The following is a 21,176-nucleotide window of genomic DNA, read 5'->3' as shown; positions in this document are numbered from 1 at the left end:
GGAGTTCTGGTTCACCATGAGCTTGCTGGGTAATCTGTAACTCTGTATAAAGCTAACTGAGAGTGAGTGGACAAGCTAGTAGAATTAATAATGTTCTATTTATCAGATCTCGGAGTGATCGAACACTGTCTGGTTCAAGTGAACCATGAATGGTTACTATAACGGGGACCATGGTGTAGGACTGAATATCTGAAGCGTACGTATTGTCACGTCACCGGTGAGTTGGGTGCCGGGAGACCCAAATGACGTCTCTCCCTGCTTCCGCAAAACTCCTCAGCGGCGTTCAAAACTACATTCCCCCTCCGAGTTGTAGTAACTGATAAAATGCAATTGGGGGCCGGCAACCTCTGGAGCCCAAATTACCCTTACGCTCTCGGGCACCATAACATTGCTGCTATGGAGCGCCTGGTTTTGGTGCATGGAGCTCACTCACCTGCTTCGTTTCTGACTGCCTCTTGCTGTGCCTGTTAATAGTTTTTGTGAATAATTGGCTTGGTCAGCTGATGATTAGCCACAATTATTACCTACATAATACAACAGGCCACAATGAATTATTAAAAAACGTTACTAATTTGCCCCATTGTAAGCAGGGAGGGTCAGTCTGATGAACGTGACTAGATGAGATATATTGTTGGGTGGAATATATGACCACTTTGCTTAGTGCTGCATCCAGGTGCCGGATCATATTGAAAGAGGGTCACTGTGCCCTGCATCCAGCTACATCTCATGCTGGATGGCCCTCTGGCCCATGGGCATGAAAGCAGCAGGGTGGGTTATTAGTCTTGCCCTGGATGGTGTGTATGCAAATTCTGTACCCAAAACCATGGGAGGATTCTGGAAATCTAACCTAGTAATCCCTGAATATATGTACAGTACTCCATTTTTAGCCCTTGTGATACTTTACCTAGTTTGTGAGTAAATTACTCAAGAGGGTCATTTATTTGTACTCATACGGGCGGCGTTAATTGGCGTTAGGCTTCCTGTGTCTCCAGTTAACAGGCTTCATTTAAATCACGTGTCGAACTCCAGGCCTGGAGGGCCAGATCCATGCCAGTGTTTGGGATGGACTGAGAAAGAGACGAATGTGTTCTACCTGATGGCCTACACCTTTCCTGATTCAGACCCATCAATGAATTTGAGCCGTGTCAAAAATGTGTGAGGACCCTGGCCCTCGTAGGACCGGTTTGACATAACTGATTTAATTCATGATGACTACCTCTGCAGTCTAATATCACAATTACTTGCATGTCGTGATTGAGCCTGGAGTAATGTACTAACCCTGCACTTTCCTCCTTGTATTGCAAACCTATGCACATTGTACACTTTCATTTCAGACATATCATGCTATGGAACATTTCAAGAGACGTTTCTTGTCTTTTGATGATATTGGTGGTTGTAATATACAAAATAAGCTTCCATATTTCAATCTGCGTTATAATCTATCTTTAGGATCATTCTGTAGGGATATAATCTGCTATGATTAGCAGGGGTGTAACTACAAATCAAGGGGCCCCCAGCAAAACTTTGAAGGGGCACCCTTCAAAGAGTCAACCCTTCCTTTGACTCTTCTTGGTGACCCTCACAGCCAGGGGGCCCATCTGACACGGCTCATAAAACAAGTGTGGTTATCAGGATCTTCACACCCATAACATGTATAGCCACAAAATCACCTGATCTGGAGAAAGGGAAGGTCACTGGTGGGCCCCCCACACCTCTGGGCCCCTCTCCAGTTGCAGGGGCTGCTCCCCCCAGTTACGACCCTGATGATTAGTATATGTTATACAGGTAAAGATTTTGCATGAAGACAGGATTCAGGAACTGCCTATTTCCTTTAGGCAGGGCTCACACTAAAATTTGCGTGTGTTTTGTGCAATTGCAAAAAAAACACGTTCTCCCCACATCTAATAAAACTCAATGGAGAATTGCACCTCTGCTAAAATTTGTGGTTTTGCATTCACATTTTTGCACGGCTGAAAAAAACATACTCCTTGCAGCATAATTTAGCACATCAAATGCGAATTACAATTGACTTTCATTACCTTCTATAAAAAATTGTGCACAAACATTTGCATATGAACGCAAATATTAATGTAAAAAAATGCATGCGAAAAAATTATTAAGCAAGAATAAGTGTGAACCTTGCCTTAATTATTTTAATAACTAGGAAGTTCTGGGTTTATACAGCACATGAGGTTTGGAATCAAATAACGTTAAATAACAAACAGTTTGGATATATCAACACTTGTGTAGTATTTATATTTAATGGTTTCTGGCTGTGACCCTGTGATATTACTATAATTATGAGACCGTGTTCCAAAGTAAATTATCAATTATTTAAAATATGTCTGGAATGTACAACATAATTTTTTTTTCTTATTGTACTCTAATATTAGAAGCTATGGGAAACCAAAACAAGACACACTGTCAGAATCCGCTCTGCTGGCCTTGATTCTCTGGACAGTTTGTTGGTTTCCTATGCAGGCTGCATAGTTCAGTCCAGGGAAAAGAGGCCTTTTTGTCAGCTTGCAAGATTCGGGAGGCTTGCTGCTGTGGTGACTGATTTGCATCCACTTATCTTGCAAATTGCATTTCTGCTTCCCTTGAAGGTTTTCAGTACAAATGTCACTTCCTCCCAGAATTCCTGGCTCGTCATAGGTTCTGTTTTGTGAGACTGACCTTAGAGCCTCAGTCTCTTTGTATCTTGTTGCTATAATATCCTAGTGTAGTTAATTCTTGGAGAGTGCATTTTGCACTCCTACTAGTGCAGTCAGTTTTGTGTATTATTTGTACTGCCTAGTCTTGTCTTGTCCTGTCCTTGCGATTGCACTCCAGCGGTGGCTGATAGTGAATCGTTCAGTCCTGTTCCTTGATCGCATTCACCCTAGCTCTAGAGGTGGTGGATCTCCCTTGTCTGTGTCTTGGAGTATAACCTTGGCAGCGGTTGCTACTGGTGACTCCATCAGTCTGTTTTGTCTGGAACGAACGCTTGCTGTTGTCTGGTGTTAGGCAACCGGTTAGAGAGCGCTCCCGCTATCGGTTTGTCTTTGTTTTCCGTGTTCATTTGTTAGTCAGAATTGGTAAGTTTGTCACTGTTGCGCTTCTCGTGCCGTGACCATGCTATTAACGCGCTTGTCACTGTTGCGCATAACGTGCAGTGACCGCGTTTAGTTAGTTCATTTGTTATTATCCTTGGTGTTCAGATTGTAGTTATTTGCTGTGTCTTCCTTTACTCTATTCATGCTCTGTCTTTGCTCAGTCTTGTGTTTCTGATAGCAATCGCCTCTCTTGCGATTGGCTTTCTCACTCTGGTCTGTTCTGTTGTTATATGTCTACCGTCGCCGGGTGGCAACTAGATTGGTAGACATTCATATAGTCTGTCTCTGTTCTTGCTCTCTATTGAGTTGCTACCTTGTTTATATTGCCCAGTGCTGCCTCACCTCATGCAATTTCAATCTGGCATCTGTGGTTGTACTATAATACTAATAATGTAATTACTTAACAATAACTACCAAAACCTCAAAAAAAATATTAAAATATCTAACTAGTGTCTACTATATAAAGAATTATCTTCAGTGGTATATTAATCTATATGGTAAATTGTATATTAAATTCTGGCACTTTATTTTACCTGTACTTTGTCTGCTAATAGTATGACCAAAAGAAAGACATACCTTGTATACAAATGTACAGACGAAATCAATGAAACCACACTGCAGCTTCGGTAGCTCATCCGCTTTGTTCCTGTCCATCATTGGCTATAAGAAGACAGAGAATACGATAATATATACATTTGAAAGGGGGGGGGGGCGCATTACCTTCTGTCAGCCTAGGCTAAGTTCAGGTCAGCACCCTAACATAGGAACCTATGCAGATGTTTATATTACATAGCTAATGTCTGAGTACTGATTTGCCAAGAATTCTGTTTTTTGGAGCTGTAGAACTGTAATGTAAAGTTGGATTGTTGTCTCAGCTAAAAGGATCCTGGGTTACTCACCAATGTTAACCAAGTATTTAAAAAAAGAAATACAATTTACTCAATGTATTTTATTTTTGAAATTGGTGTCACAAGACCCCATCTGAATCTATTAAATGTTAATTATAAAATATCAAATGTGTTGAGTGATTGGTTGGTTTTGTACTTGTGACTCTGGTTCAAACTCCATCCACTTATATCAGTTCTGAATGAGGGAATGTTGCAACACTCAGCCAAGGATTAGGACCATCATGGCAGAGAATCTAGTTCATGTACAGGAGTCCCCTGACACTGCATAAAACTTCAGCATTTCAGATCTTTAACAACAGTGACGCCTAACCATAATTCCCCTCATCCCACAACCATTGGAGGCCATTTTGACATTAATCTTTTCCTTCCATAGCAACATTTCATTTGTAAGTGGGTGTATCTCATATGGAAAAAACAAAACACTTACTAAAAGACAGTAAAACTGAGCATATCATGGGTTAAAATCCCAATCAGACAACCATGGGTGGCAAGTCAACCTGTTCCTCCTCTGTGGTCTGCAGCGGATGGATGTCCCAGGTGGTGGGGGACAACGGGCGCCTTCCCTCTGGTAATCGTGTGCAATGACTTCACGACGTGTTTCGGCGTATCCACGCCTTTGTCATGTGAGTCATTGCTATTGCACACTTGGACTTATCTACCTGTAGGAGTGTATAAGTGTGCAAATTCTATGTAGGTGAATGAGCATATATAGTATCATTCCATTCACGCTCGGAACTGCGTATTGCGCGATTTTGCATTACTATTATTGTTATTTTTTTGCAATCTCCGGGAAAGTACTGCATGCAGCAAGATTGCGATTGGGGAAAATTACAATCGCCGCAGTGTGAGTAATCCCATGGGTGGCCAGGGAGTGCCCAAGTGAGAACAGGGCCTTAACAAGAATTAAACTGACATTCCTATAGCAGCACATATCTGCAGCCAAATGCATAACTTGAATGACCTTCATCTTACTGCAGATATGAGTAATTTCAATTCACAAAGGTATGGGATGGCATGGAACACAAATTGTAAAGAAAGGCTCAAAACTGGAGATGTAGGATTGAACAGAGATAAACATTTTTTATTCTCGTGAGGATTTATGTGAAAATAATACGTATCTTTGCAAATGTTCTGCTTCAACAACTGAACTGAGTGAATCTTGATTCCTGGATAATCCAGGCTATCCATGGATTCTTCATGCTAGGTCAGACATGCCAAGGTATGCGTGTTTCTCAATAGATCTTGCTAGGTAGATAACTTTTTCACCTTTTAATAACTTTGATCTATATTAATAAAACCATCTCTATGCTCCCTTCTGATGTCGAGCTGTATATAAGTTGTGTTTTCAGGATAAGAATCAATTACAGGATGGCAGTATGTGTAAAGGTTTAAATCAAAAGCAAAATATTTTAATCTTTTGAGTTAGACAATAAATGTTACCATCTCTTCTACAGCACAACTTCTATCATGCACTTTTACACGTTTCTCAATGCACCCAATGTAAACGAAGCCTAAATACTCAGGTTCACTTAGAGGTAAAGTGCAGGGCAGAATCTCCACCCACTCCTATTCATTTTAGTTCATCCCACGCCATCCCTATGAATGCAAATGGAATGGATTAAAAATGGAAATGAAACCAAAGAGGATGGGTGGAGATTTTCCCCTGCATACACCTCTACTTCACAGATAAATATAAACAGCACATCTACAGTATGTAGCACGTTGCCCAGGTGCAAAGCTAGCTTTCTTCATTTGGTTAGATATGCTTTAATTAATTTTGTTGCATTTCTGTGTTGTGTCAAAAAAGGATATTGTGCTTTTTAAAAGTTACAACATTATAAGTAAACAATATTTTGTCTCTTTATAATCCTTTATAGCGTATACTTACAATGGGGTTTGATTGCAACACAGTCCTTTCCAAGTCACCTTGTTCCCAGAATTCAGCTGCGACGAGTAATGCAACCTATAAAAAGGAATATGTCACTTCCATCTGATAAAGTGATTAGCAGCCTCAGGCAAACAGTTACACAACTGAACCATATACAGAAGAAAAGCTTTGATGGTAAAACAATTTGTGAAGTAATCCTTCCACCCCTGAACAATGATAAGGAACTCGCAATAGCATGTATAGTTTGTGACTGTGAACTTCCTGTGGTAAGACCCACTTCCTGTCTGCTCCTTAGTTGTCTATGACCGCCACATTGGTGGCCTTGGATCTGACTCACTAAAGCAATTAGATGGAGAATAATGAAGGCCATACATAACGATCCAACCAGGATCGTATTTACCTCACAGGAACCTATAGGCACAGATGTCCTGGCACCTTAGTTTTCGCCCTCCATGAACCTACAAACCCCCTCCGAACTGCACCAGCTGTCACTTCTCTCTTACTTCCCTTGCCCATGATAGGTAGCTACAGGTGCCCCTTAGTATTAGGCAGCCAGTGGCAGAGGTGCTCGTCACAACCTCGTGATCACGAGTAATTCGTGGTCACGAGTCGTTGTTGCGATCACGATGTCATAATCGGCATTAGTGATCGGCTCTCGGTCAAGAATGTGGATCATGAATGCATGCGTGATTGCACTCATTACCCGACTCGGATCACGAGTTACTCGTGAGCACTAGTCGGTATTCGTGATTAAAAACCTGCCGACTTTAACGGTTAATAGCAAAGCCCCCTTACATGCTAGAAACGCCAAATTTGCCAGATATGTTAAGAATAACAGTGGGAACAAGAGGAAAAACATTTTTTCAAAAAGACCTTTTAGTTTTTGAGAAAATCCATTTTAAAGTTTCAAAGGAAAAAAGTATACATGTAAATGCGGTAAATCAGTGTTTCTGTCAAGCAGCTTGCTGTTTGAATTCCTTCTGGTGTCACACTATGGACTTTACATGAACTTCCGCTGTCCAAAAGCAGAGGTCTCACCTCATCTTTGGAACTATGTGAACAGTTACCTGACCTTTGTGCTGTATTTAAGGCTGCCTCTAGCAGAAGAACATTGCTAGATCATTTTGTGCTGTAGGCCTTGTGCTCTGGTCACCCATCTTTGCTCCTAGCTCCTTGCCTCCTTTGTTTGTATTGATCTCCTGATATCGACTTCTTGCTTTGTCTGACTACTCTCTTGCTCTCTGTCTGTATACTTCTGATATTCTGAACATTGATCCTGGCTTGTACGACAATTCTCCTGTGTGCTAATTCTTCTAATACGTGTCTGTATATATTGCATTATTATTGCTATTGTATATACTGTGTGATCCAGGGTCCTGTGTGCTGTTATTGTATATATTGTGTAATCCGTGTCTTTGCATATTTGTTGTAAATATTAGTCAGCTAGTTAGTCAGGGCGATATCAGGGTACTGTTGTCATATTGTACGATTGCATGCATATTGTTTGTATGTGTGTATATATGTTAATTTGCAATTCTGTAAATAAACACGTTCATTCACCTTTAAATCCAATCTGTGCAGACCTCAGTATTTCCTTACCAGTGATCTCTTATTCCTGTTTTGCCTTGATAAGGATCTGCATGCACAGATCCTTACAGTTTCTCAACATTTTATTGGTATGTACCCCTTTTAAAACCCTGTACACACCAAGTACCCCCTAGCATAGCAAACATTATCACAAAGACCCCTTGACAAATATATATTTAATCTTAGTACGTGATTATTGGTTCTAAACAATTTCCAAGCATTAATTAGCCAAAATACTAATTTGTTGTTGTTTAAATAAGATTTATCATTTTCTAAAACTCTAAATTTGTTATTCTTGGTTAAATATATCAAGCCCGAGTACCCCTTGGAACCATGAGAATTACCCCCTGGGGTACGCTTACCACACGTTGAGAAAATGGCAGTAAATTACAGTTAATGTATTTTCTGCATTTGCATGTTGCACTTTTTTCTTTGAAATGTTAAAATCGATTTTCTCAAAAACTATAAGGTCTTTTTGAAAAAAAAAATAATCCCCTCTTGTTCCCACTGTTCTTCTTAACATATCTGGCAAATTTGGCGTTTCTAACCTGTAAGGGGGCTTTGCAATTAACCTTTAACGTCGGCGGGTTTTTAATCACAAAGTGAGGGTTCTAGAGAGAACAAGGTTAGGTTGATAGTAACATATCTGTCAAAATCACCCACTGCCCAGGGGCGGACTGACCATTCGGGCACTCGGGCACGGATCGAGGGCCCGTGGTCAGGGGGGGCCCGCCGCCCGCCAGAAAACCCTGAGCCGGTGGGGAGGCAGTCAGTGAAAGAGGGCGATGGGCATGGCAACGGAGAAGGGGGGAAGTCTCCCCCCCCCTTCCCTCATCTTGGGGCCCCCTTCCTGGCTCTCCCCTCCGGAATTTTGAAGTGTCGCACAGCGCTGACAGCGGGCGGGGACTTACCGCTGTTACAGCCACTGGAGGAGGTGGTGATCTATGCGCCGTTAGTCTGGTCTTGAGTAGACCAGACTAGTGGCACACAGATCAGCGCTCCCTCTGGTGGCTGTAACAACAGCGGTAAGTCCCCGTCCGCTGTCAGCACTGTGCGACACTTCAATATTCCAGAGGGGAGAGCCAGGAAGGGGGGCCCCAAGGTGAGAGAAGGGGGGGGAGCCTTCCCTCCTTCTCCGCCACTGCCCATCGCCCTCTTTCACTGGCTGCCTCCCCTCCTGGGGACACCTATAGACCTAGCTACATATACTGGGGGCACTTATAGACCTAGCTACATATACTAAGGGCACCTATAGACCTGGTTATACTGGGGACACCTATACAGCTGGCTGCATATACTGGGGACACCTATAGACCTGGCTATGCTGGGGACACCTATAGACCTGGCTGCATATACTGGGGACACCTATAGACCTGGCTAAACTGGGGACACCTATACACCTGGCTGCATATACTGGGAACACCTATACAGCTGGATACATATTCTGAGGACACCTATAGACCTGGCTATGTATATTGGGGACACCTTTCCACCTGGCTACATATACTGGGGACACCTATAGACCTGGCTGCATATACTGGGGGCACTTATATACCTAGCTACATATACTGAGGGCACCTATAGACCTGGCTATACTGGGGGCACCTATACACCTGGCTGCATATACTGGGAACACCTATACAGCTGGATACATATACTGAGGACACCTATAGACCTGGCTACATATATTGGGGATACCTATCCACCTGGCTACATATACTAGGGACACCTATAGACCTGGCTACATATACTGGGAACACCTATACAGCTGGATACATATACTGAGGACACTTATAGACCTGGCTACATATATTGGGGACACCTATCCACCTGGCTACATATACTGGGGACACTTATAGACCTGGCTATACTGGGAACACCTATACACCTGGCTACATATACTGGGGACACCTAAAGACCTGGCTATCTATACAGGAGACACCTATAGACCTGGCTATCTGTACTGGGGGCACCTATAGGCCTGGCCACCTATTCTGGAGACACCCATAGACCTGGCTATCTATTCTGGGGACACCTATAGACCTGGCTATCTTAACTGGGGACATCTATAGACCGGGTTGTCTATTCTGGGGTATCCAGGTCTATAGTGGGGAAACCTATAGACCTGGATACCTGCACTGGGAAAACCTATAGACCTGGTTACTTCCACTGGGGATACCTTTTGACCTGGTTACCTATACTGGGGGCACCTATTATGGGGGAACTGCTGCCAGATTAACTATTTTTGGGGAACTGCTGCCAGATTAAGTGTATTTTGGGAAACAGCTGCCAGGTTATGTGCATTTTTGGGGAACTGCTGCCAGATTGTGTATAATGGGGGAACCGCTGCTTCCAGATTCTGTGTATTTTGGGGGAACCACTGCTGCCAGATTACGCATATTTTGGGGAGCTGCTGCCAAATTATGTGTATTTGGGGGAACCGCTGCTGCCAGATAACGTCTATTTTGGGGGAACGACTGCCATATTATCTGTATTTTGTAAGAACCTCTGCCAAATTGCATGGATTTTTGGTGAAATGCTGTCAGATTACATGTATTTTGGGGGGAAACACTATGGCAGAGTTCAAACTTCTCCGGCAGACCTTTTACACCACTGCAAAGGTCATGTGTAATTTGCTCCACCCATGACCACGGCCACATACTGTAGTGTGACCACAGCGCAGGGGTGGCGCAGGGGTTTTTATCAGTATAAAATATCACAATATAAAAGATTTACTGTTGTCAGTAAATTATTATATCTTAGTCTGTAAAAATATAACATGAAAGGTGGGAAACACTGGAATAGGGGCCCAAAAATCTCCTATTGCCCGGGGCCCCATGAGTTGTCAGTCCGCCCCTGCCACTGCCTAATAGTAGAATATCAGTCATTTTACTCATAGTGTACTAGCGGCTTTCCCCAACACCTAAATTACCATGCCGCCCTTACATGTACGCCTTTATGGATTGCATGAAATAATTCATGTCACTAATTGTCCTTTAGCTCCTAGTCTAATACCCCTACTACAGTTTATGGCCCGCTGTAGACAGGCTGGAGTCACATCACCTCGTCTGGATACTCGTCCAGGGCTAGTGACTTCATATTTGTTAGAGGTAGAAGATCAGCCAGAGGCGTAGCTATAGGTGGGCAAGGGGGGAAACATGTCCCCAGGCGCAGCACTGTAAGGGGGCACAAAGCATGGCCACTGCACCCCCAAGTGAGTGAGAGGTGGGTCGCTGAATGGTGCCCCTGCTTCTCTCCCTCCCTCTGCAGAGGAGTGCAGAAGTGTTAACAGCAGCAGAACAAGGGGGGCACATCTGGCTAACTAAAATGGGTACATCTGGCTATCTAGACATGGGGAAGGAAGGCACATCTGGCTATCTAAAAGGAGACACATTTGGCTATCTAAACGGGGAAAGGGGGGCACATCTGGTTATCTAAACAGCATTTGTACATCTGGCTCCACCCGGGATCACACCCATATTCTGATGCATGGACATGTCCAGTTTGTCCAGAGGGAGGCGCAAAAACTGTCTTTGTCCCCGGGCGCTGAAGAGCCTAGCTACACCTCTGAGATCAGCACAAAAACTAAGCAGGAAGCATGTATAATAGAAAGCCAGCAGTAGTAACCTCCCTGTTTCACTTGTCAAATTTCCTTTACATTTCACATTAAAACTCTGTGTAGTTTTATATGCCTGCCGTATCGTAAAATAAAAATAGCAAAGCAAATGAAAAATGACAGAATTATAGCTGTTGGAAATAATTCCTGGAGTGTTTGACCTGGCAGTCCTCCTGGGACTGCAGAATTACTTTCACTGAGCAGTAATCAGCCAGCATAAACTATTGCCCTGTAGGAGAAACTCCACTCTCTCCACATCGCAGTACAATATTGCAGCTGTGATGCTGCTACTTCCACATACTTACTAAGGTTTCTGAGTTAAACAATATATCAGCATTTTGTAATCTGCAAATAATGTCATTATTTTACATACATGGACATTTATCCATTTTTAAGATGTAATACAGTGGGAGAGATTGATGATAATTATCTAAATGGAGCAGAAGCATTTGATTGGCCCCTTTTCAATGCATACATTTGCATGACATTAGCATTCCAAATTGCATTAATGTAGTTTGTCTATCTACCCACTTATACCTAGTGGTGTAGCAATAGTGGGTGCAGAAGTTGCAACCGCACCAGGGCCCTAGACCTAAATGGTCCACACAAGGCACTCCTCCAGCTACTACATTAGCTGTCTTAGGCCAGAAACCCACTGGGAGCGCTTTGTAAGCGTGAGTGATTTGAAAAAGCTCTTGGTAATGCAATGCTATGGGGGATTTTTATAAAATCACATCACTCAAGTGGGATCACACCCATAGCATTACATTAGCTAGAGCTTTTCAAATCCCAAAGCGCTCAGAAAAGCTCTCCTAGTGGGTTTCTAGCCTTAGGGCCAGTGCACATCAAAAACCGCTAGCGTATCCGCTTTTGAAGCGATTTTCTACACATGCCTAGCATTTTTTGGAGCGTTTTGGTGTAGAATATTTTATTTTTTGTTACAGTAGAGCTGTAACAAAAACACTTGGAAAATCATTCTGATCTAGCGCTTTTCAGAGCGAGTTTTCACTTTTCTATACTTAACATTGAAGCAGTATAGCCTCAGAAATCCGCAAATTGCTGCAGAACCCGAGTATGTGTTTGAGGAAAAAACGAATTGTTCTGATGTGCACCAGACCATTGAAATACATTAGCCAAGCGGTTTTCAAACCGCAAGCGTTTTTAAAAATGCTCAGAACCTCTCTTGGTGTGCACCAGCCCTTCGTGCTATAATAATCACTTCTATATGTGCTTTTGAATAGTGGTAATCATTAACAAACACACAGTGGTAGTCTGTATTATGTGATTATTATATATACAGTGCTGTAAAGGGGGGGGGGGTAGAATAAATCCTGTAGCTATGCCACTGTTTATAAGGGCTCAACCCACTAGAAGCCTTTTCTAAGAGCTAGTGATTTGAAAAAGCTCTTGCAGGGGCGTAGTTAGAAATCACTGGGCCGAGGCCCCCCTGTAAAAATTTGGATGGGCCCCCTGGGCCCGCTCAGGCCTGTTTTTGGGGGGATGAAGGGGTCGCAACATGAGGAGATAGCATGGGCACACATCGGCGGGGAGGAGGGACAGTCCCCCCCCCACCTCGGGCTCTCCTGTCAGCGCTCCCCTCCAGCATCTACCAGCTGCAGCAGAGCGGGCAGGAACACATACCTCCATCCACCGCGGAGGTCCGATCTCTAAGGACCTCTTTCTACTTCCTGTTTAAACAGGAAGTAGCGTTAGACATTTAGAGGAACCTCTGGTGGTGGAACGCATGAAGGTATGGTTTCCTACCTGCCGACTCCTGCCGCTGATAGATTCTGAAGGGGAGCACTGAGGGGAGAGCCCGAGGTGAGGGAGGGGACTGTCCTCCCTCCCTGCCGATGTGTGCTCATGCTCTCTACTCATGCTGTGACCCTCCGGCCCCCCCGAAAACGGCCCTGAGCACTACACCAGATGCAGGGGCTGCAGCCCCAATTGTTACACCACTAAGCTCTTGCTAATGCAAGTCTATCTTTTTTTTTTTATAAAATCACATCGCTCAAGTGGGATCACACACATAGCATTACATTAGCAAGAGCTTTTCAAATCTCAAAGTGCTCAGAAATGCGCTCCTAGTGGGTTCCAGGCCTAATCCATGATCTAGCAATTTTAAAGAAAATAATTCCAGGTGATCTGAGTTCATTAAGTATACCTTGCTCTGTATTTCCCATGGCTTTGCGATGGCTGAGAGGTCACATGCTGTCATCATCATTGCCCTAGAGAAGAGAAAAAATGCTTATAGGTCATGAAGCTTTGGAGTATGCAAGTGTTATACATAATCAGGTTTTACATTTAAGGGTTAATATATTATGACATATTTAATTACACTGTACATTAGAGCCTTTGAAAAACAAAAAAGGGTACTTATCCGTTAGCCGGGCGTATCCGGCAGGTGGCGCTGTTGATGTTAATTCCAATCATAATTACTTCACGTCAACCTGTGAATGTAAACCGCCGGATGCGCCCGGCTTAAACAGATCAAGCCGCCGGCTTGCTTCGTGTCTCGCTCTTCTCCCCCTCTTGCCCTCTCTCCTATAGAACACTGGGGAGGGGACATGCGTGTCCCCCCAGAGTCGTTCGTCGCAATGCCGCGACGAACGACTCTGGGGGGACACGCATGTCCCCTCCCCAAGGCTCATACGAGAGAGGGCAAGAGGGGGAGGAGAGCGAGACACTCACGAAGCAAGCCGGCGGCTTGATCTGTTTAAGCCGGGCGCATCCGGCGGTTTACATTCACAGGTTGACGTGAAGTAATTATGATTGGAATTAACATCAACAGCGCCACCTGCCGGATGCGCCCGGCTAACGGATAAGTACCCAAAAAAAGCTCTGTTCTGTATTGGAAAACACCAGATAAGGCGGCCATACATGATTCAGGCTGCATTTCCACTTGTGCGGTGTGGAATCGCCGGGAAATCACTGCAGACGAAATCGCATGCGGGTGCGATTTTGCATGCGTTTTTCCCCGCGATTTCGCATGCGATTTCGCATACGGTACTAGGTGGCAGATTTTAACCATGTCACTGCCTGTGTAAATTAACATTACCTCCTATGCGAAATCTAGGGGGAAAAACGCATGCCAAAACCGCATGCGATTTCCCTATTAGATACATTGTATGCGATTTGCTTAGCGGTGTGCGAATTCTGACGGCCCTGCCGTGCAGATTTTCCCCGCACACAAAAACGCTCCGCACAACGCACAAGTGGAAACAGGCCCATCCACTTGTATTGGCTGTGCGAATCTGCATGCGGACAACGCATGCGGATTCGCTATAATGGAAATGAGCCCTCAATAGTTTGTTTTTTTTCGACCAGAGAAAGCTGATCGATATCTTGTTGATCAAATATTCAGAAAAATCAAACTGATTAATCCTACATTTAGAAATACACAAAAAACTGAGCACCAATAAATCTGTGCATCTATGTGAACTTAGATATAATCCTGTGGCTGTTGGAATCATAACTATAGACCACAAAAAAGAAAAGACTAGCCACATCAGTCCAAACTATTAGGCTGGTTTCACAGTGGGACGTTACAGGCGCACGTTAGAGCAGCCTGTAACGCACCCCACCGCACAGCAATGAAAAATCAATGGGCTGTTCACAGTGCCCACGTTGCGTTACAGTGTAACGCTGCGCCATAATATAACGTACTGCATGCAGTACGATTATGATTGGAATTAACATCAACAGCGCCACCTGCCGGATGCGCCCGGCTAATGGATAAGTACCCAAAAAAAGCTCTGTTCTGTATTGGAAAACACCAGATAAGGCGGCCATACATGATTCAGGCTGCATTTCCACTTGTGCGGTGTGGAATCGCCGGGAAATCACCGCAGACGAAATCGCATGCGGGTGCGATTTTGCATGCGTTTTTCCCCGCGATTTCGCATGCGATTTCGCATACGGTACTAGGTGGGCGATTTTAACCATGTCACTGCCTGTGTAAATTAACATTACCTCCTATGCGAAATCTAGGGGGAAAAACACATGCCAAAACCGCATGCCATTTCCCTATTAGATACATTGTATGCGATTTGCTTAGCGGTGTGCGAATTCTGATGGCTCTGCCGTGCAGATTTTCCCCGCACACAAAAACGCTCCGCACAACGCACAAGTGGAAACAGGCCCATCCACTTGTATTGGCTGTGCGAATCTGCATGTGGACAACGCATGCGGATTCGCTATAGTGGAAATGAGCCCTCAATAGTTTGTTTTTTTTTCGACCAGAGAAAGCTGATCGATATCTTGTGTGGCAGAGCCGCGTTAGACTGTTTGCACATGCTCAGTAACGTTGGGGAGGAGCGGAGAGCGGCCAGGCACATGGCTAATTAATATTCACTGCTCTCAGTGACGTGCAGTGTTTACTTCCTGGAGCGGCCGCTCTGTGCGGCGATTGGCCGGCGGGACCACGTGATGCCGCATGCGTCCAAGAGTGCGCATCACGGCATCACGGACGCCAGAGTGACCTGCACAACGCTGCTCACTTTGACGTCCAAAGCAGAGAGCACCAGGTGTTGCGTTAGGGGCACGTTGTGCGACCATAACGTCCCCTAAAACGCAACGTCCTGGTGTGAAACCAGCCTTAAGAATAAATCCGTCACACTATGGTCTCTGATGAAAAAAACTTTATTTTAATGTAAGCTCAAACAAAACATAAAAACAATTAAAACCATATAAAATCTCCCAGGTAAATCCAAATGTAATTGGGTCACTCCCCCTCTAAATAGATGTATTCAGAATAATGCCATATAATATATCTCTATCTCATACTGTAAGACAGACACATAGGCTATCATTCATGAACAGGCTGTCGGTAAACAGAATCAGTGCGGGAAAACACCGCTGGCGGATTTTTAGACTTCTGGGTGGGCATTCATGAAGATGTATCCATATGCGGAAGCAGTGCGGAGATTACCCGAACTAAGCTGGCGGTAGGCAGGCGGTAGGCTTGCGGAGACCTGGAAGCTGCCGAGTTGATACATTTCTCCGTGTTCCGCTCTGCTGCAGCTGCCTGGGAGGTCTGTGTTTCTCCATTCACTTACATTGGTATCGCCACATCAGAGTGAGCGGTACTTCCCGACCTCACACCGCTTGCGGTGATCTTCATGAATGAACATTTTGCTACATTTGTACCGATAATCACCGCACAAGGCGGTGATTTATCACTCTGCTCGGTAGTGTCATTTTTCCATGCGGAAAGAGGCTTTATGAATGCTGACTTTGCCGAGTGGTCGGTAAAGTCAGCTGTTTTAAGCATTTCCGCATGCGGAAATGCTTTATGAATGATAGCCATAGTGATAAAAAACACCAATTATATCACTGTATAAGTGTAAAGTGCTCTGTGCTGGAAACAAATATAGGGCCTGGCAATTCGTGCGCATGCCCATGCCCCCAGCAGCAAAGGAAGCGGGCATGTGCATACACACTCATTTGTAAAAAAAAGTCAATCTGTGCACAAAATGACAAAAATTCATGAATCCATAAACAAACACATAATAAAGTGTGTCCAGTACCTAGACGCATGCATGCCCACACCCCCCAGAAATCTGTGGGTATGCGCAATATACCCATCCACCCAAGACTATGAAAAACTATAACCACATGTGAACAGGGGCGTAGCAATAGGGGTTGCAGAGGTTGCGACCGCATCGGGGCCCTTGGGCTAGAGGGGCCCCGAAGGGCCCTCCCTCAACTGCAGTATTAGCTCTCTATTGGTCCTGTGCTCATAATAGTCACTTCTATAGATACTTTGAATAGTGGTAATCATTAACAAACTGTTCCCCATCCCCTTCTGGCACCTCTGACACTGTAGTTGCCATTGGCAGGTTTTGGTGCACCTTCTCAATTGTTATTTATAGAATGCTTGGGGGGCCCCATTGTAAAACTTGCATCGGGGCCCACAGCTCCTTAGCTACGCCACTGCATGTGAATACACAAACTGTGCAACATTAGAGCCAGAGAATCATTACTCATAATGATGGGCGACTGAAGAGCGTCCAGATAAACAGCCCTGTGCAAAAACAAATACTAGGTAAAACAAGTGGACCTCCGTGGACAATAGTGTCAGCTTACCATAAGGATGGCCGAGTGGGGAGCCCGGGAGAAAGCCTGGGTACTTTTCCATTAGCCGGGCACATCCACTAGGTGGCGATAAAACTCCACCAGAATTACATCTTTTCCTACTATACATGGCGGCCTGGAGGGGGAATAGTAATTAACGCCACCTAGTGGATGCGCCCGGCTAACGTAAAAGTACCAAAGCCAGTTTGGGAGTCTTTTTAAGAAATGCTCCCATAGAATTCGAATAAAGTCATGGTAAAATCGACGCAAAAGCGATGTTTCAAAAAATTGCATTCGCAATGATTTTACTGCAATTTTACCATGATTTTAATTTTTGACCATAGATGGTCAGAAAGTGCCCAGAAAGTGCTCACAGTGTGTCTCAGGCCTAAAAGTTGACAATTCATGATGACTTTTTTTAGTTGTTTTTCTGACTAGAGAAATCTTATCAATCTTTCCGTTTGACTGAATAACAAGGAAAATTGAACCATTATAAAATCACTTTTTTCAGAAAATATCTAACAAATAATGAAATAAAATTTCAGTTTTTATATTTTTCAGATTTTTTCCAGCGCTGGTGGTCAGAAAAGCACTCAGAAAGTGCTCACAGCGGGCCACAGGTACACACTATTTACAATAGCAACTGCTTGTTTTTTTTTTTTTTTTTTTATAAATTATGACCATAGGTTTGCACATTTCTATAGCTAGAAAGGTCTGTTTTTGAAGGAAAAGGTTTGGGGTGATAGCTGGTGCAGGCTAGCAATTCCACTGTGGGATCCAGGATGGGCGTGTCCTGTTTGAAGATTGGGCCTCACACATCAGTCCTGGAAATCCAGACCAGGTGTTAGGACCAGCAGGAATAATCAGCTCACCTGGAGCAATTGCTGAGGGGCTGTGCATTGTGTGCAGCAGAGAGGCTGCTGAAGTGAGTTGAGCTCCAGTCTGGAGATTCTGGAATAGCTTGGATAAGCGATTGGCACAAGAGTGCTATCAGGCCTTAGTGGAATGGTGTCATGACTCTGGTGAATGGCAATAAGCAGTGACCCTGGAGAGAACCTGCGGTGAGGGCTGACACAGAAGCTGGGTGCTTTGTACCTTGTGTGACAGCTTTCCTGGACTATATGCCCAATCTGGTGTGTTTTCTTGTATAGTAAAATGAACAGAGGCGCCATAGTTCTGGACATTTTTGGACTGTAAAATAAAGCTGGGTTAATTTGTTTTCACTCTATAGACTAACTTACTGGCAGGTTTGACCCTTCTATGCTATAATCCTCTCTGTCTAAAAACTCCCATAATTGGTGGAGGATGGGGCAAGCCAAAGGGCTTCACACCAGCAGTGCAAGGGTTACATGTCAGCTGCAAAGAGTGAGCAGTTGTTGGTTTTTTTTTTCCTCTATGTTTGTCAAGCGGGTGATCTGTGAGGCAAAAGTAAATGCCTCGCTGCTTGCCAACATAGATGGTTTCATGACGGCAATGAATGGGTTGAGTATTTCCTCAAAAAAGACGAGAATCAGCTAAGCGCACAGGAAAAATGTTTCTTTGGAAGAAGCTTTAACTTTGCAGCCGGTATTACACAGGTGTGATTGACCAGGAGCTCGTTACCAAGCAGTGCAGTCTGTCTGCAAGTTGCTCTCTTAAAGGGACAGAGACTCAGCCTGCAGAGAAGCTTCTATACACTTCAAATCAATAAAGAGTAATATGCCAGCAGTGGATGAAGCGAATGCTTGGACTTCACTGCTTCCTAGTGATTCAAGTGATGTTGCCTGGGGCAACCAACCTACAACAGATGAAATGTGAGGGTTCTCCATCAGTCTGGGAGTGCCAAAGCAGCATAAGAGTGCTGTTGTTAAAGGGATACTGTAGGGGGGTCGGGGGAAGATGAGTTGAAGTTACCCGGGGCTTCTAATGGTCTCCCACAGACATCCTGTGCCCGCACAGCCACTCCCCAATGCTCCAGCCCCGCCTCCGGTTCACTTCTGGAATTTAAGTCTTTAAAGTCTGAAAACCACTGCGCCTGCGTTTCCATGTCCTCGCTTCCGCTGATGTCACTAGGAGCGTACTGTGCAGGCACAGACCATACTGGGCCTGCGCTGTGCGCTCTTGATGACATCAGTGGGATCGAGGACACGGCAACGCAGGCGCAGTGGTTTTCTGACTTTAAAGTCAGAAATTCCAGAAGTGAACCGGAGGCGGGGTCGGAGCATCGGTGAGTGGCTGCGCGGGCACAGGATGTCTGCGGGGGAACGTTAGAAGCCCCGGGTAAGTTCAGCTCATTTTCCCCCGACCCCCCTACAGTATCCCTTTAAAGGCCGCTGGCAGAACCTGCATCACCAAGTGAGTAACCAGCAGGAGTCCTGTGTGTGTTTTCAGGGGTTCAAGGCGCCCCAAAGTATCCGTCCAGAAGTGGAAGTGAATTTGCTCAGTATGGTAAAGGTGTGGGAAAACAAGGCCTGGAGAAGAGGACTTATTTTCTTTGCGCCACATGGACTGTATGCTGTTGCATCTGGAAAAGGTAAGATTGCTCCATGTAATGTGCATGCTGCAGAAGTGAGATCTGTAGTGCATCTGTAGTAAATAGTGGTCTGCTACTGTTAATTGTTCCTGTCAGTGAAAATTAGCACTCAACCACTGTTAGAGACCTTCCACACTAGGTAGGTGTTGTTCCGATCATATTGCAATGCTGCCAAAAAGCATTACACATGTTGTGTGACTATACAGTGAAGCATACAGTACAATGCAAGTAAGCTTCACTGCCAATGTAAATGCACACATTACCCAGTTAATGCACAGCATTCTGTGGGTTGGAACCTGCTGCAACACACGTATGTGAAAGCTGCGATGCGATTATATTGTCCATTGCAAAATAATGGACTTGGAGTGAAAGGTCCCTGACAGTGCAAACTAAATTTAGAGAAACACAAGAACTGGTGAAATATGATGGTGTATTGTATGATGCATTCTTAGGAACTGTTTGTTCTGGGATTTGTGGTATAACCAGCGTATGGAAGAGAGCGCGAAGCAGCTGACTATCTTCAGTGTATTTATAATAAAAATGTGAAGCAGCCTAGCACTGAGTTTGAACCTGGATTGTTCAAATAGTCACTGCTCTTAGAGGGGTTAAACTCCATGTTAGGCTGAGGCTACATATGTTCACGGTAGTTGTTGTGCTCCTGAGAGGTCACAGGGAACACAACACAATGGATTGGGGCAGCAGCACCACACAGGATGCTTGCATTGTCTGTCAGGTACAGTGAAGCATACAGTCGATGTAAAGTATGCTAACTGCTACTGTTAATGCGCGCTTTTAGCAGTAACACACTGAAGTGCATTACCATACTGCAACCTGTTGTACTGTGATAGACCCGCTGCACTGTGAACATCACAATGCAGGTAGTGCATTGCGGTAAGCCACACTACAAAGCAGATGTGGCAATGCACCACTGTGAACGTTGCCTCAGGCCTTGTTCACATTATAAATCGCTATCACAACTGCTGAGCATTTATTGAGTTTTTAAAGCGCTTTTTAATGCGCTTCAAGTTTAGAAAACGCTTTTGTAAGCTTCATGAAGTGAGATTTTCACTTCATGAAGTCTGTCAGGAAGTGAACTCTTTAACCCGCAAAAGAATAAATACAATGTATTTATTCTTAAAAGGGCTCAGGGAAATTGCTATCAAAAGCAATCAAAATGCTCACATGTGAACACTCTCAGGCTCCCTGCACACTGCAAATCCGTTTTCTGATTCCTTTTCCGATTCCAATTCCGTTTCCGATTTTCCTTGAATACATTCAACAGAAAAACGGATCAAAAAACGCAGCATGCAGTTAAGATTAAAAATCTGAATCGGAATCGGATGTAAAAACAGATTAAAAAGCGGAATCGGAATCTGAAATGCATGCAGTGTGCAAGAGGCCTTAAAGGAAATCACTGCACAAGCACTTTTAGGGCGATTTCTAAAATCGCCAGCGCTTAAAACAATCTGCAAATGCCCATAGTGTGAACAAGTCC

The 21,176-nt window shown here is 44.3% G+C and overlaps 1 protein-coding gene across 2 annotated transcripts in view; it reads right to left on the bottom strand.

Annotated features, from left to right (window-relative positions):
• The window catches only part of PDE6A (phosphodiesterase 6A), a 219,093-nt gene that overhangs the window by 11,569 nt on the left and 186,348 nt on the right, over positions 1–21,176 (bottom strand). For both annotated transcript variants that reach the window (XM_068277126.1, XM_068277127.1), the window contains 3 exons: positions 13,259–13,322; positions 5,892–5,966; positions 3,672–3,755 (listed from right to left, as the gene is read on the bottom strand). In XM_068277126.1, coding sequence (XP_068133227.1) covers positions 3,672–3,755; positions 5,892–5,966; positions 13,259–13,322 — 223 coding nt within the window. The remainder of the gene's footprint in view (positions 1–3,671; positions 3,756–5,891; positions 5,967–13,258; positions 13,323–21,176) is intronic.

This window comes from Hyperolius riggenbachi, chromosome 3, assembly GCF_040937935.1.
Source record: "Hyperolius riggenbachi isolate aHypRig1 chromosome 3, aHypRig1.pri, whole genome shotgun sequence".
Lineage (NCBI taxonomy): Eukaryota > Metazoa > Chordata > Amphibia > Anura > Hyperoliidae > Hyperolius > Hyperolius riggenbachi.
Note: the sequence above shows the minus strand (reverse complement) of the source record. Positions and strands in the feature narration are given on the sequence as shown.